This window comes from Oryzias melastigma, linkage group LG5, assembly GCF_002922805.2.
Source record: "Oryzias melastigma strain HK-1 linkage group LG5, ASM292280v2, whole genome shotgun sequence".
Classification (NCBI taxonomy): domain Eukaryota; kingdom Metazoa; phylum Chordata; class Actinopteri; order Beloniformes; family Adrianichthyidae; genus Oryzias; species Oryzias melastigma.
The window spans coordinates 10,563,884-10,576,554 of NC_050516.1; the positions used below are offsets into that span (position 1 = coordinate 10,563,884).

The following is a 12,671-nucleotide window of genomic DNA, read 5'->3' on the forward strand; positions in this document are numbered from 1 at the left end:
TTTTTTTAGATAAATAAAGAGGAATAAAAAGTTGGATTATTTCTTTTTCTGTCAATATTAAAAAACTAAACTAAGTGTCAATGTACTGTCATATTCTTAATAAAATCTTAAATATTTCTTGAGGAATAAGATTTCAAATTCAAAAGAAATTTACTGTAAATAATCTGCTTTTGCTTTCTGTTTGAAATGAGTCACACAAATGTTTAGATGCATCAGTATGAGACATTTTTAATCAGTTTTAGTATGTCAAAAATACTTCTTCATTCACAGATGTTTGCTATTTAATTTAGAAATGTACATAAAAACAAGCATCACAGTCAGCAGAACACAAAGTAGATTCTTGTTTTTTTTTTTAAAGAAACCTGGTATTACACAAAGGGAACCTGCAGCGTGCAATTTCCATATAAATAATCAGACAATATTTACAATAAATTACTAGATTACAAGCAGTGAAAAACACTAAAGGAAACCGTTTCAAACTCAGCATATGTACCGTTCGCATGTACAAACACGTCGTCCTCCTCGTCTGAGGATCTGCAGAAAACAGATCTCCTCCTCCGGCAGCAGCTGTTCGGCACGCCCGCCTACGCCGGCACAAACGCGGCGTGATTATCCATCAGGTAAAGAAAGTCCTTGATGAGAGTCCTTCAGGTGGTTGCAGCTCAGCAGTTGTGTATGTGTGCTCGTCGCACACGATGTACTTTGAAGACTTTGCGCAGGTTTTTAAGCGCTCTCTTGAAACCAGTCTGCCTTGAATGCAAGCTGAAAAGAAACAGATCAGATTTTAGACGTTTGAGGTCAAAGCCAAACATTCCAGGTCAAAAGAATAGACCTACTTTGTGGACGAGCTGCACTTCATCTTTGTGTCTTTCAAATGGTTGATGAAATCGTCGTTCCTCTCCTTGGGCTTGTGGGACAGCTGGTCCCAGATCTCGGTGTTGACCCACAGGGAGCCGGGCAGCGTCAGGCTGGCTTTGATGCAGGTGATCCAGCGGCATATGGGGCAGGAGACGGTGTAGAGCGGCCCTTCCAGCGTGGACATTTTTTCCAGGCAGGGAGCGCAGAACGTGTGGTTGCAGTGGAGGATCCGCGGGACGCGGTCGCTGCGGGAGTATTCGCAGCAACACACGATGCACTCCAACTCATCAGTCAGAAACATGACGACAGGAAGACCCTTTCACAACAAAAGCACTGCAAAGAAAAGAAAAGATTAGAAAATCAGATTGTAAAAGTAAAGTGAAATAAAATAGATGCAAGGAAGACTTACAGGTCGCTCCTTCAAAGTGAAGTTGCTGCTGTAGTGAAAGCTGTAAAGTGTGAGCGCTCAGGTGCTGCTGCGATATTTAAGAACGCCCCAATGAGGAAGTGGTACAAGTTCCAGCACTTCCAGAGAACGCTTCAGGCAACGCTCCAGGTCAACAGGACTTCTATGGAATTCCTCCCACGTGCCTTTGTTCATTCCTTTCTTTAAGAGCCATTGTTACTGTCACACAAGCAGATTCAGGCCACCTTTTATTGAAGGCCCTGCCAAAGCAAGGTCATTTATTGGAATTTTCTATGAAAACATACAATGCCACACAAGAAAAAGTGAAGCTCTGAAATGTGGGCATTTTTGGAGCACTGAACCCCCCCCCCAAAAAATCCTCAGTTTGAAGACGAGAATTTGTACAGTTTTGCTTTCACAGAACCGTTTTTTTCTTCCTAAATGCGATGCACAATAGTAAATGATCAGCAGATAAATGAGCCGTCTGACTGCAAACAAGCCAGGTGCTTCTATAAATAAGAACAAAGGAAATTATCCAGAAAAAAAAAAGAATATACAGAAATAAAAAATATGTTGGTTCTCTTCATGTTTCTTTATTTGGACCTAAACAAACTGGTGCTTTATTGGTCATTAGAGCCGATTCCGAATCTCCGTCTCCAAAGGTGCAGGTGCTGCTTGGCTCATGGGTTGAGAGGAAAGAGTCTGCGCTCTAACTGCATCAGTCTTTGATTTCAAACATAATAAAATCATTTGAGTTTTGGTGCAACAATCAGCAGAGGAACAAACACACAAAGCTTTCCTGACTCATGTGGATCAGTGCATGAGGAAGAACTCAGACAAACAAAAAAAAATCAGTTTGTGATTCATGTCAGACACAAAGACTGTGGGGAAAAACCTGTCCCCCCTCAAACACCGGAAAAACAGAGAAATAAAAACAGCTCATCCTTTGAGGTTGCAAAATCTAAAAAAATCTGCGGATGTTGAAAACGAAACCAAACAAGATCAAAACATGATGGAATCTGAGCCAAACGCGTCGCTGTTGAGCGAATGCAGCGGGCCGTGGAGCTTCAGACTTTCATTGTGATGAACTCATGATCGCTTTCTACGCACGAGTTAGCAAACAGAAAAGTTCAAAACTCTTAAGAAAAGTAAAATTCCACAACACCAGAAACAAACGGCTTTATTGTGTCGCTGCTCTGATGCTTCAACCTGCTTTGACTGAGCACAAAGGAGAGAATTCCACACGTCCTGCACAGGATCAGCCAATAGAAAGAGAGAAACCTGTTTTGGTGAGGAGAACAGAATCTTCTCCTCCCAGAAGATCAGCAGCTTTCAGAACCACAGCTTGTGCCGCAGACGAACAAACGAACCGCTGTCGCAAAACCTTCACAACCCACGAGCCAATTCCAAACCACTCAATCACAAAGTGGATCAAATCCGTTTTAATAGTCGATCACAGTCCCACTCCCAGTCCTTCCCGGGGGGGGCGATGCGACTTCTCCGGCGGTCCGTGGTGTTTGTTGTGAACTTCCTTCCCCATGTAGTATGTTTGTAAAGTTTCAGTTCATTGGAGGTGGCGGGGGGCTTGCCTGACAGGGAGGGGGGCCGCCGCCGTGTCCTTCACTCCTGGGCTATGCTCCTCAGAACGTACTTGACTGTGTAGGCGAACGCGGCGAAGCCCACGATCACAAACAGGTTCGCTAAAGCTCCGCCCAGAAGTCCGTGGTTGCGATTGGGCTGCTGCAGCCCCGGGGCGGGGTTGGCGCCCCCCACCGGGGCCGGTCCTCCGTTGATGGCGGCGAGGCCGTAGTGGGCCTGTTGAGGGTCGCCGTCTGGCACCACGTCGGGTAAGGGGAGGGGCTGCGTCCGGGCGCTCAGCTCCTCCTGGACCTTCTGCTTCTGCTTGATCTCCTGGAACAAGAAACAAAAAGATGTTTGGAACGTTTCTCAGAAGGTCACTACAATTAACCGACTGATTGTCTTACATCAACTACATCAGGAAACAGCTCGCAGAATACTTTGTCTTTGAGGTTGAAGGCCAGGCTTTGGGCCGACAGCTGTCTTTTCTGCAATAAAAGGTGAAATCTCAGTCAACTCCGTCTTTACATGAACGTGCAGCGCGGCCCGACCGTCCTCAACCCACCGTGTAGTCTGAGGTTTCAATGCTCCCGAGGGTTGGTCCTTTTTCTACCATGAAGCTCAGCAAACCTGTTAGGATTGTGGACACAGACCAGGCGGGGTTCCACGTGTCCGGGTGGAAGTCTGTGATGGACAAACATAACCTGGGGAGGGGAAGATCAAAGCGTTCTAAAGCGGTTTCCTCAGAGCTCAAACTCGATAAAGTCATTGAGTACCTTGTGTTACACTTGAATCTCCCGTTCGGTGTGATCATATAGATACTGGGAGGTTTAAAAGGAAACTCTCTTGGAAATATGAGTTTTCCGTGATAATACCCTCCTAAAAAAAATAAGACACCATTAAAAACAACCTCTCAGCTTCTTTCAAACTAAGCCGGACATTCTTTTTTTAATAAGTGAGTGAAGCTGATTTTACCTTCATAAGGCGTTTTTTCAGGCCCTCTGACGACATAGTGCCTATAGAAATAGACAAAAACATCAATTTGTAACATCTAAGGAGCTGATTTGACTTTTAAAATAGAAGTATGATCTTCAAATCTTGTATTTTGTTTACTTTCATTTTCACAAGGCCTGCATTAAAAACAAATGTGGACAAAAATCCACTACAGTGACTGAAATAAACTTGAAAAGTAAAAGATAAGTGAAAATAAGACATTTTAATCATACTGTTGAATAGAAAATAATTAGAATAAAAACATAATGGGACCTGGAGAACAGATTGAACATCATTAACCTGCTAAACTAAGCTCAGAGATATTTTATTCAAGTCTGGCTGTTTAAAGGTTGATGGTAGACATTGAGGAGATGAAACAGAAAATCACAGACAAGCATGTTAAAGCTATGATACCGTATCCAAGCAGCTTCATGTAATTCGGAAGTTTCAGAAAATCTGACTGTCTCAAGAGACAAATCAAAAACTAAAGAGATGTAAAACATAAATGGTATCAAAGAATCCAGAAAACCCCTCAAAGGCACTAAAGGTAAACCCAAAAGTCCCAGTAAATGAGTGTCCAGAGCACCGTTAAAGCTGGATTTTTTTAAAACTGGATTAATTGACAATAACTTATAAAATCAATTCATCAAATCCATGAATCAATTTCCCTTGAAGTTACTTTTTTCCAGTTTAAGATAAAACATTAATTATGTTTGTTTTTAAAATAGAAATTTCCATTTCAAAAATGGAAATTTCCATTTCAAAAATGGAGGTCCTCCCTTTGTTTAGTTAATATCGATTGTGAGGCAAGAATCTTTTACCAAACAAAACCCATTTTGAATAGAAAGAAATCAATACTTATGGAATTAAAATGGGACTTAAATAAACCATACACCATCAATCTGATGGATTCAGTGATTTGGTAGTGATCGCCCGGCCTTAAGCCAAAGTGGGCTTCACAAATGGTGAAAGTAAGTAACAAGAAGAAGAAAACCTGGAATTTACCAAAATGCACATCAACAAGCCACAAATCCCAAGACTTTCAGAGCATTCTGGATTCAATTGTGCTGACAAGTGTCAGAAAATGTGGTCTCGGGTTTTCCAATTGAAAAATAATCCAAAACACAAACAGCTAAAAACATCAAGAACTGCTAAAATCTGAGATATCTTGTAGAGTTCCTCTATGAGCCGAGATCTGTGAGATCCTTTGGGAACATCTGTGGAAGAAACACGCCGTCTGGAGAAGGAGAGGCAACTCTAGCAATCTGCTCATGAGGGATGGACCAAAACACCTTCATCAGTAGCTGACGTCTCACTAACAGCAGCAGAAATTGCTCCTTTACTGTATTTACCTTACAAATGTTCAATCAATTATTCATTCATCCTTCCTGTAAACCAGCATAGTCCTGTGCAAGATACTAAGACCCCCCCACCTTCTGTCAAGCGAATGGATGGACACCCCAGACAATTCCTTACTAAAGTTGTGCAACAAAACCTTAACATTATAGAGTGGAACCAATGACTTAGTCTATAGTCAGTGGAGCAAAAGGCTTAATAACATAACAACAAAATATTTGTTGAAAATTACAAATTCAGCAGCAGATGAACAGAGTAAACATAAACATGCTTGAATGTTGTCTAAAGATGAAAACAACATTTGTGGATTCAAATGCATGTCATCAATTTCATATAGCAAGTTGATGTTTAGATGATATTTTCCTTTCATTTCCATAAAGCTTCAAAAAAGAGAAAACCATTTATATTATTCTAACCAGCTGACTGCACGGTATTTGGTTTAACCCAACCTGATTGGGAATGAACGTGTTAATGCCCCATTTTACTACCATTTTGCAATCTTTACATTTTTGTTCAGCTGATGTTTAACACTGAGAAATGCTTTAAATATAGATGATGCTAAGAGGCGTCTCGTTTTTAATAAAATCAATATTTTTATAGGACTTTGATGCTAAATTCAATAAACAAATGGTGATAAAAAAAAAACTACATTTCTGCAATCTTAATTCTCACAATGGTTCAATGCACCAAAAAAAGGTATCATTTCAACAATTGGGCCAACTGCAAAGGCGGATTGTACCATTCTAAGATGTTGGAGGGAAGAGGTTCTGCACAGATGTAAGGCACTGGGTCTTTTTTTATCCTGAGGTAATCCTGCTTAAGTCGCTGAGTGGCTGTAGTTGGAGCTCTCTTATTCCCTGCGTTGTTCATCTGAAAGTGAAAAAATGTGAAATATCATTAATTCTATATGCAGCCCCCTTTATCTAAATTGATGCGTTTCTAATAAAAATAAATGGTAAAAGTGCAGTTTTGGGAGCACAAAATTAAAAGCTTAAACAACTGGAATTAGTTTTGTCTGTTTATCAATTCACATATGAAAAGTGAATAAGTGCCATAATAAAAATATTTTATTAAAATGACCAATGGTGAGTTTGAATTCAACTGTTTTGATTATTTTAAAGCAAAATAGAGGCTATAAGCTTTTGATTAAACCAGCTCAACAACCATAGGCTGTTCTATTGACTTAGATGGTAAAAAAAAATTAATTATGATTTTATATATGTATATATGCTGAGTTCATTCACAGGAGGGAAGTTGATGTGTAAATACGCTTTGTTTTCAACTTGACAGTGCAAACATAAAACGCACTTTTTGTCAGACACTGGATAAAATGTGATGTTCTCTCATTTGGTTCAGCCCCCACAACTGTCTGATCCAAAAGTGTAAAAAAGGTAGAGTCCTTCAAAAACACATTTTAAAAGTTTTGTAAGTTTGCTATTATTTTCCCTTTTTTCCATGTCGATCTGTTAACACACTGAAACCAAGTGTGTATTTTTTTGTCATTCTATAAACTAAAAAATTTTATAAATCTGCACAATGACATTATAAAACCTATTGTTAGTGGTTTATTTGTTTACTTTTTGCACTATTTCAAATGTAAATGATTTGAAGCTGGATTAGCTTCACTGTATTAAAAAAAATGTAAGAACATTTTAAACTTTTATTTTAGCCTGGTGGTAAACTGGGATTCACCTCAAGTCTTTAAGTGGACATCACGGGGTATTTGGACACTGAGCTGTTACTGTGGACACAAAGCACACCACTATCGATGAACCTCTTGAAATATTAAGCTAAACCCACTTTGATTAAGACAAATCTTTACTATTTAATTCATTTTCATATTATTATTTAACCAGTCATCATGTGACTAAGAGCTGACAAGTAATAAACAAGACCGAAAGCACGCCTTGCCTGTAACACTTCCTTAAAAACATGCTACTTGTTTCACCAAAGCTAAGCCGCTATTTAGCTAGCAATGCTAACGTTAAATCTGCCACTCGAAGACTAAATTAAGCTAGCTCAATAAATAATAGTTGTAGGTAAACAAGAAAATACACGCAATCAAATTATTCTTAAACTTCTAAATGACATATTATATAATGTCAGTTTTTATAACCAATCTATTTAACAACAGTCAGTAACTAGGCTACAGTCACTGACATTTAGCCACCGGCTAATAGGCCATTGCTAGCCGCACCTAGCTTCATAGCTTTAGCAGCGATTTCCAGAAATAGTTCTTTAACTAAACATGTATTTAAAACATCTATCTCGGTTTTTTAAGCATGACACATAACACAAACATACCTCTCCAAAGACCCCAAAAAGAAAAAAAAATCTGTTCAACGCTGACCCGAAAGAATCTGTTAATTTTGTTGTCGAACAGATACGACGTTTACACCAACGTAGCTTTAGCAGGAGCGACACATTTACTTCCGGTTCTTCTTCCTGTTCATTTCAGCTCAAAAGAGCAGCTTCTTTCTGTCATAAGAAATCAAGAATATTTCAACCTCAGGCTCTGATTCGGCAAATATATAATTGTTATGCTATAAGGTACATAAAGTTATTTCATAGCAGGCTTAATGGTGCCATTTTGAACCACTAGCGACGCTTTTTGTGCTTCCAGTAGCTAAATAAAAATGCTTACAAATATTAATGTTGTAGTATTTATTGACACACACATACACAAGCAAATATTATATTTGCAAAATTAATGCATTTAGTCAATTATTGATGGTTTTAAATGCATGTTTATCTGGTGACCTGACTGTCAACAAATTGGGATTTCAAAATAAAAGCATGAAGGACGGACTGGGGGATGTTGCTGTCCATCATTACTCTAAATTATCTAAAAATAAAAATACTTGCATTTAAAGATTCAATCAACAATATCACATATTTAAAGTGTAGTACATTGCATATTTACATAGTTAAATGTAAAATTTAAACTAAATATAGTTACAATAATTTCTTAGACTGGTTTCAAGCTTAATGCATAGATTTAAAAAAAAAAAAATTCTAGCATCTATAGATTCTCACTTCACTCATTAATAAGTTTGGTAATGTTATTTTTAATCATTATTCTCATAGACAGATATCTCCCTTTTGACAAAAGCTCATTTGATCACAGTAGAGTTCAGTTCCGGTCACTGTGGATTTGTGCTACTGCAGAAGTGAGTGCTCCTTCTCCTCAGCTTCTCGGGCTGTAGAGACGCGATGACAGAAAACTCGCGAAAGACATCAGCACAGGAGATGTCACCTGTAAAAGGAATATAAAACTCAGAAGAGGGAGAATTACCAGGAATGTAAATTAAATGTTAAAGTAAACAGAGCAAAACAAAAAGTTTGTCAGCAATTTTGCAGCATTCAGAAAGAAAGCCCTGAGGATTTTTTTTTGTTTTTTTTACTTTTAACCCAAAGCTGAATAATAAAGTAAAGACCCTTCACCATTCTCATGACACACAAATCCAGCTTTTGATCTTGGAAAGTTTGCAATAAAATGAGCAGAGAGGTACTGAGCTTCCTGTTTCATACATGACTTTTTTAATTCTGGATCTTAGATAATGAATGACTTGATCTCTTAATAAACTAGTTTCTTTTAAAGTTTTAGAGTTTTGTAAATCCTGCACGGCACTTCTAACACCTTGTATGCTTTATATTCTGCTTTATGCATGCTTGTGTTGAGTTGTGTGCAAATGTACTTTCCAACCACTCACACTATGAGTCCAAGACAAATTTCCTTTGGGACAGTAAAGTATATTTAATTTAATCTAACTGGACTTGATCAGTTAGTAGCTGCAATTGTACATTTTAATTAATCCAAACTCAGTTTCAGTAAAATTTGAAAACATTTAATGGGTTCAAAGCCAAAAATTCAATTCTTGCACATTTATTAAAACCTTGATGGACACAAACAGAAACAAAATCTTCAAACTTTTCAACTTCTTCATATAATCTTATTTTTGCCTGAAAGCTTTAAAAAATATGGAAAATATAAACATCCCTACTTATTTTATCTTTTGCACTTTTTAGCTATTGGGAAACAGAGCGTAAAACTTATTAAACATTTGTGTTAAAGATATAATAAATTCAAAAAAACCTCTGATGATCAGTTAGGTAGACTCACCCCTTTGAAAATAAACCAATTATTTGAAGTTACACATAAAAACTTTACACTTTGGCTATGTGGTTTAAGGATTTACTCAGATTAAAAAAATCTGTCGTAAATAAGAAAAATTATACCTCAAATACTTATTAATTAAATGTATAGTGGCACCTATAAAAACCCATGGAAACAACACAACAATAATAAGCAAAAGACACCCCCTCCCCTTCCACTGCATAGTTGTGGTTTAGACTCAACTATGTGCTAGAAAGAAGATTTATGACTTTCATTTCAAAGAAACAGTGCTGCACGTTTCTTCTGGCGTGAAAAAAAGACAAAAGCCTCTGCTGTTTGCTGGTTCCCATCCCACCATGACAGCTTTAGCAGTGTTGCAGTATTGTTAAAATTGTGGTGTGTTGTGTGGGTGCAATAAGTCATGAATCAGTTTTGAACTGTGCAATGTTCTTGCATTGAGTGTACCGGTGTGCAATAGAATGGACAGGTAATTCTTAGAACTCGAGAAACATAGAATATTGAAACATATTTGAAATTAGGCTTTGATTTGAAAGTGGTCTATAAGAAGAGTTTTAACTCAGAAGGTAATGGAGAAGTGAGTGGAAAATCTCCAAACTGACAATAAACATTTGAAAAGAGTTTAAAAATCCAATGTAGAAGTCTCTACAAAAGCCTTCAGTAACTCTATATCAGGGGTCTGCAACCTGTGGCTCTTTGGCTATGATAAAATGTTCATAAAAGGAAAAAACAAGTAAGTAGTAAAGTTTTAAAAAAAAATTAAACTTTGTTAAACTCATTGACAAACAGTTGAAGGTAGGTATGAATCATTCAACGAGGATCCTAACAACAGTAGCTGTAATTCTCCATCAATCCTTTGTAGTTTATTAACATCATACAGACACATTTGCACTTATTTAAGCTTCATTTATCACAGAAAATCCATTTTATGTCAGTAAGAACAACCAGAATTAAAGATATGTTAAGTTATAATCCACTGGATTATAGGGCAGATTTTCTATTTTTGAACCAATTCATAGATTTGAAGTGTGCCTCATGGTTTAATATATGGTGGAGGTCAATTTATTAGCTCTGATTTAGTTTTTGTTGGTTATATTTATGGATTTGTGGCTGGAATGCACCAGAAACAGTAAAATAAACTTTTTTTTTAAATCAATGATGACTTTGCACTTCCTACTACATTTGCTGCATTGACAGGATCCTATAGTTAGAATGTCTTTTATTTTGAAGGAAGTCATGCAAAGTTCTGTCTAAAGTTATAAACTTTTTCATATTTTTCTCTTCATGTTTATGTTTTATTTATGCATAAAAGCACAATAGTTTATTTAAATGTATAATGTCAGTAACAAAAACATAAATATAAATCAGTCTTATTTTTCTAAACGGTGAGTGAAGACTTTGTGGCTATAATCGACCCGAATGGCTCTTTAATGTTGAAGGTCGCAGACCCCTGCTTGAAATAAACATGTCAACAATGAGGAATAATCGAGCATTTTTGTAAAACCTAAAAACAATATTGAAATAAAAACTGACTTGTTGTAATTGAGATTAAATAACTAAAATGTGTTGGCAGTTTTTGTGGGGAGGATTTCCGGAAACTTTCCAGCTCCTGACAATTTTTTTAAACGTATTGTCAACAATTTCCCAAAACATAAAGCCTCACCAGACTGTAATGACGTGTGACAGTTTGTGAACTACAGGGATTTTCCAAAATGTCATCGGCTTCATCCGGTGACTCACTGCGCCTCACACTGACCCATTTAACATCTTTAAAAAGTTCACTTTTCTCTAAAATATTATCATTCTGGTCATCTGAAACATTTACTACTAATTAAAAGATCTTGGTGAAGAGTTGGGAGACAAGGAGAAGACAAATGGGAGACTGGCATTCCAGGTGCAGTTTTTTTGGAACATGATCTCAGGTATTGCACATCATTCCATTCTTTCAGCTCAGAGGTAAACACCTGGTGATCCGGTTTCACAATTGGTGTTCTTCTATCACACACAAAAACACTTTAGACCAACTGCAATCAACGCTTGTTGCTACTTTGAGGATTTTCCATCTATTTTGTTTTTAGAGAGACACTCACACGTACCTAGAAATCATAAGACCTTTGACCTGATTTCTAAAAGGCGTGATTGTTTCAGTCTTCCTGGCATATACCAAAATAGAAGCTGAGGTTTAAATATTTAAATTTAAATATTTGAATGGCTTATTGATAATATATTAAGAAAAGTAAAGAAATTTTCAAACTTTGTCAGTAAAATCAGCAGCTTGTCAACACATTTTAACCCTTTAACACCAGAACTTCAGTGTTTATGTTTTTGATTTACTGTAATTTTTTAAATTACTAACACGATCAACATATTTCCAGTAGATTCTGAAGGAGAAAAGCAGTGCGAGCCGTTTTGTAAACCAAAGGTGTCAAAGTCAAGGCCCGGGGGCCGGATCCGGCCCGCCGAGTAATTCTATCCGGCCCTCCGGATCATTGTTTTTAAGGGCCAGATGTTATCTTGTGCTCATTTTTGACTGGTATAAGTTTGACAAAATATATTTTTAATGAGTTAAATATTGAAAGTTATTGGTTTAAGTTCATTTATTCTGGAATCATATTTCTGTATTTGTATTACTCATAATTATGCCAAAAAAATGGTTTTAAAATTTGACAATTTGCATTCTTCTAACTTTTTGGACTATTTGGGGATTTACTATGATTTTTTAGCCTATTTTGGAGTTTAATATTTCAGCTACATGCTAGCTGTTTTGGCTAATTCAGTTTTTTTTCAGTTTTTTTAGAGTATTTTGAAGTTTAACTAGTTTTTCCAGCTACATGCTAGCGTTTCTGGCTAACCTAAGTTTTCTTTTTTACATTTTTAAGGTAAATTTGGCATTTATCTAATATTTTAGTTGGGTATCAGCTTCATCATTTTCAGCTATTAGCTTCAGTGACTTTAGCTATCAGCTCCACTGTTTTCAGGCCAAATTCAGCTTACAGCATTCACACTAGCATAATTGCAGGTAATGTTATATACTGTATCTAGTTCATAATTATGTTGAAAAGTTACAGTTTTAAAGTTTTAAAATGTAGTTTTAGAGTGTTCAATAGATGTCAATCCAGTTCGGCCCGCGACGTGTTCTGGATTTTGGCCCCTTGTGTGATTGAGTTTGACACTCCTGGTGTAAACGGTTGAAAGGTTACAGTATGTTAAGGATTTTGTGTTTACGCGTCACAGACGATGCCTCAGGTGTTAAAGGGTTAAATAACCATTGTTATTAAATGGAAGCAAAATTACGATGAAAAATGAAGCCTCTTTTCCTCTTCTTTTCACTCAGAAAAGCTCTGA

General features: G+C 37.0%; 2 protein-coding genes across 3 annotated transcripts; both read right to left on the reverse strand.

Moving 5' to 3' along the window:
• Positions 1–208: 208 nt before the first annotated feature.
• Positions 209–2,255, reverse strand: LOC112145254 (RING finger protein 208). The gene is made up of 3 exons (XM_024270383.2): positions 1,268–2,255; positions 837–1,191; positions 209–762 (listed from the first exon to the last, which is right to left on the reverse strand). Exons 2-3 carry the CDS (start codon positions 1,157–1,159, stop codon positions 663–665), a joined length of 423 nt encoding a protein of 140 aa, XP_024126151.1. The 5' UTR covers positions 1,160–1,191; positions 1,268–2,255; the 3' UTR covers positions 209–662.
• A 173-nt stretch (positions 2,256–2,428) lies between these two features.
• ube2j2 (ubiquitin-conjugating enzyme E2, J2 (UBC6 homolog, yeast)) lies at positions 2,429–7,654 on the reverse strand. 2 transcript variants are annotated; one of them, XM_024270381.2, is made up of 8 exons: positions 7,496–7,649; positions 6,884–6,932; positions 5,931–6,061; positions 3,818–3,858; positions 3,619–3,721; positions 3,408–3,546; positions 3,250–3,330; positions 2,429–3,175 (listed from the first exon to the last, which is right to left on the reverse strand). In XM_024270381.2, exons 3-8 carry the CDS (start codon positions 6,059–6,061, stop codon positions 2,885–2,887), a joined length of 786 nt encoding a protein of 261 aa, XP_024126149.1. In that variant the 5' UTR covers positions 6,884–6,932; positions 7,496–7,649; the 3' UTR covers positions 2,429–2,884. The 2 variants fall into 2 exon arrangements, with proteins under 2 accessions (XP_024126149.1, XP_024126150.1); XM_024270382.2 differs by lacking the exon at positions 6,884–6,932 and having other exon boundaries at positions 7,496–7,654.
• Between the last annotated feature and the right edge of the window lie 5,017 nt (positions 7,655–12,671).

What these genes read in the sequence shown, in the direction of transcription:
- LOC112145254 (XM_024270383.2), bottom strand. Translation starts at nt 1,159, where the DNA reads ATGTTTCTGACTGATGAGTTGGAGTGCATCGTGTGTTGCTGCGAATAC. An exon ending in AAGTGCAGCTCGTCCACAAA is followed by an intron (nt 763 to 836) that starts GTAGGTCTATTC and finishes GTTTCTTTTCAG; the next exon opens with CTTGCATTCAAGGCAGACTG.
- ube2j2 (XM_024270382.2), bottom strand. Translation starts at nt 6,061, where the DNA reads ATGAACAACGCAGGGAATAAGAGAGCTCCAACTACAGCCACTCAGCGA. An exon ending in CCCTCCAACATCTTAGAATG is followed by an intron (nt 3,859 to 5,930) that starts GTACAATCCGCC and finishes CTATTTCTATAG; the next exon opens with GCACTATGTCGTCAGAGGGC. An exon ending in TGTTTCCTGATGTAGTTGAT is followed by an intron (nt 3,176 to 3,249) that starts GTAAGACAATCA and finishes TTCTTGTTCCAG; the next exon opens with GAGATCAAGCAGAAGCAGAA.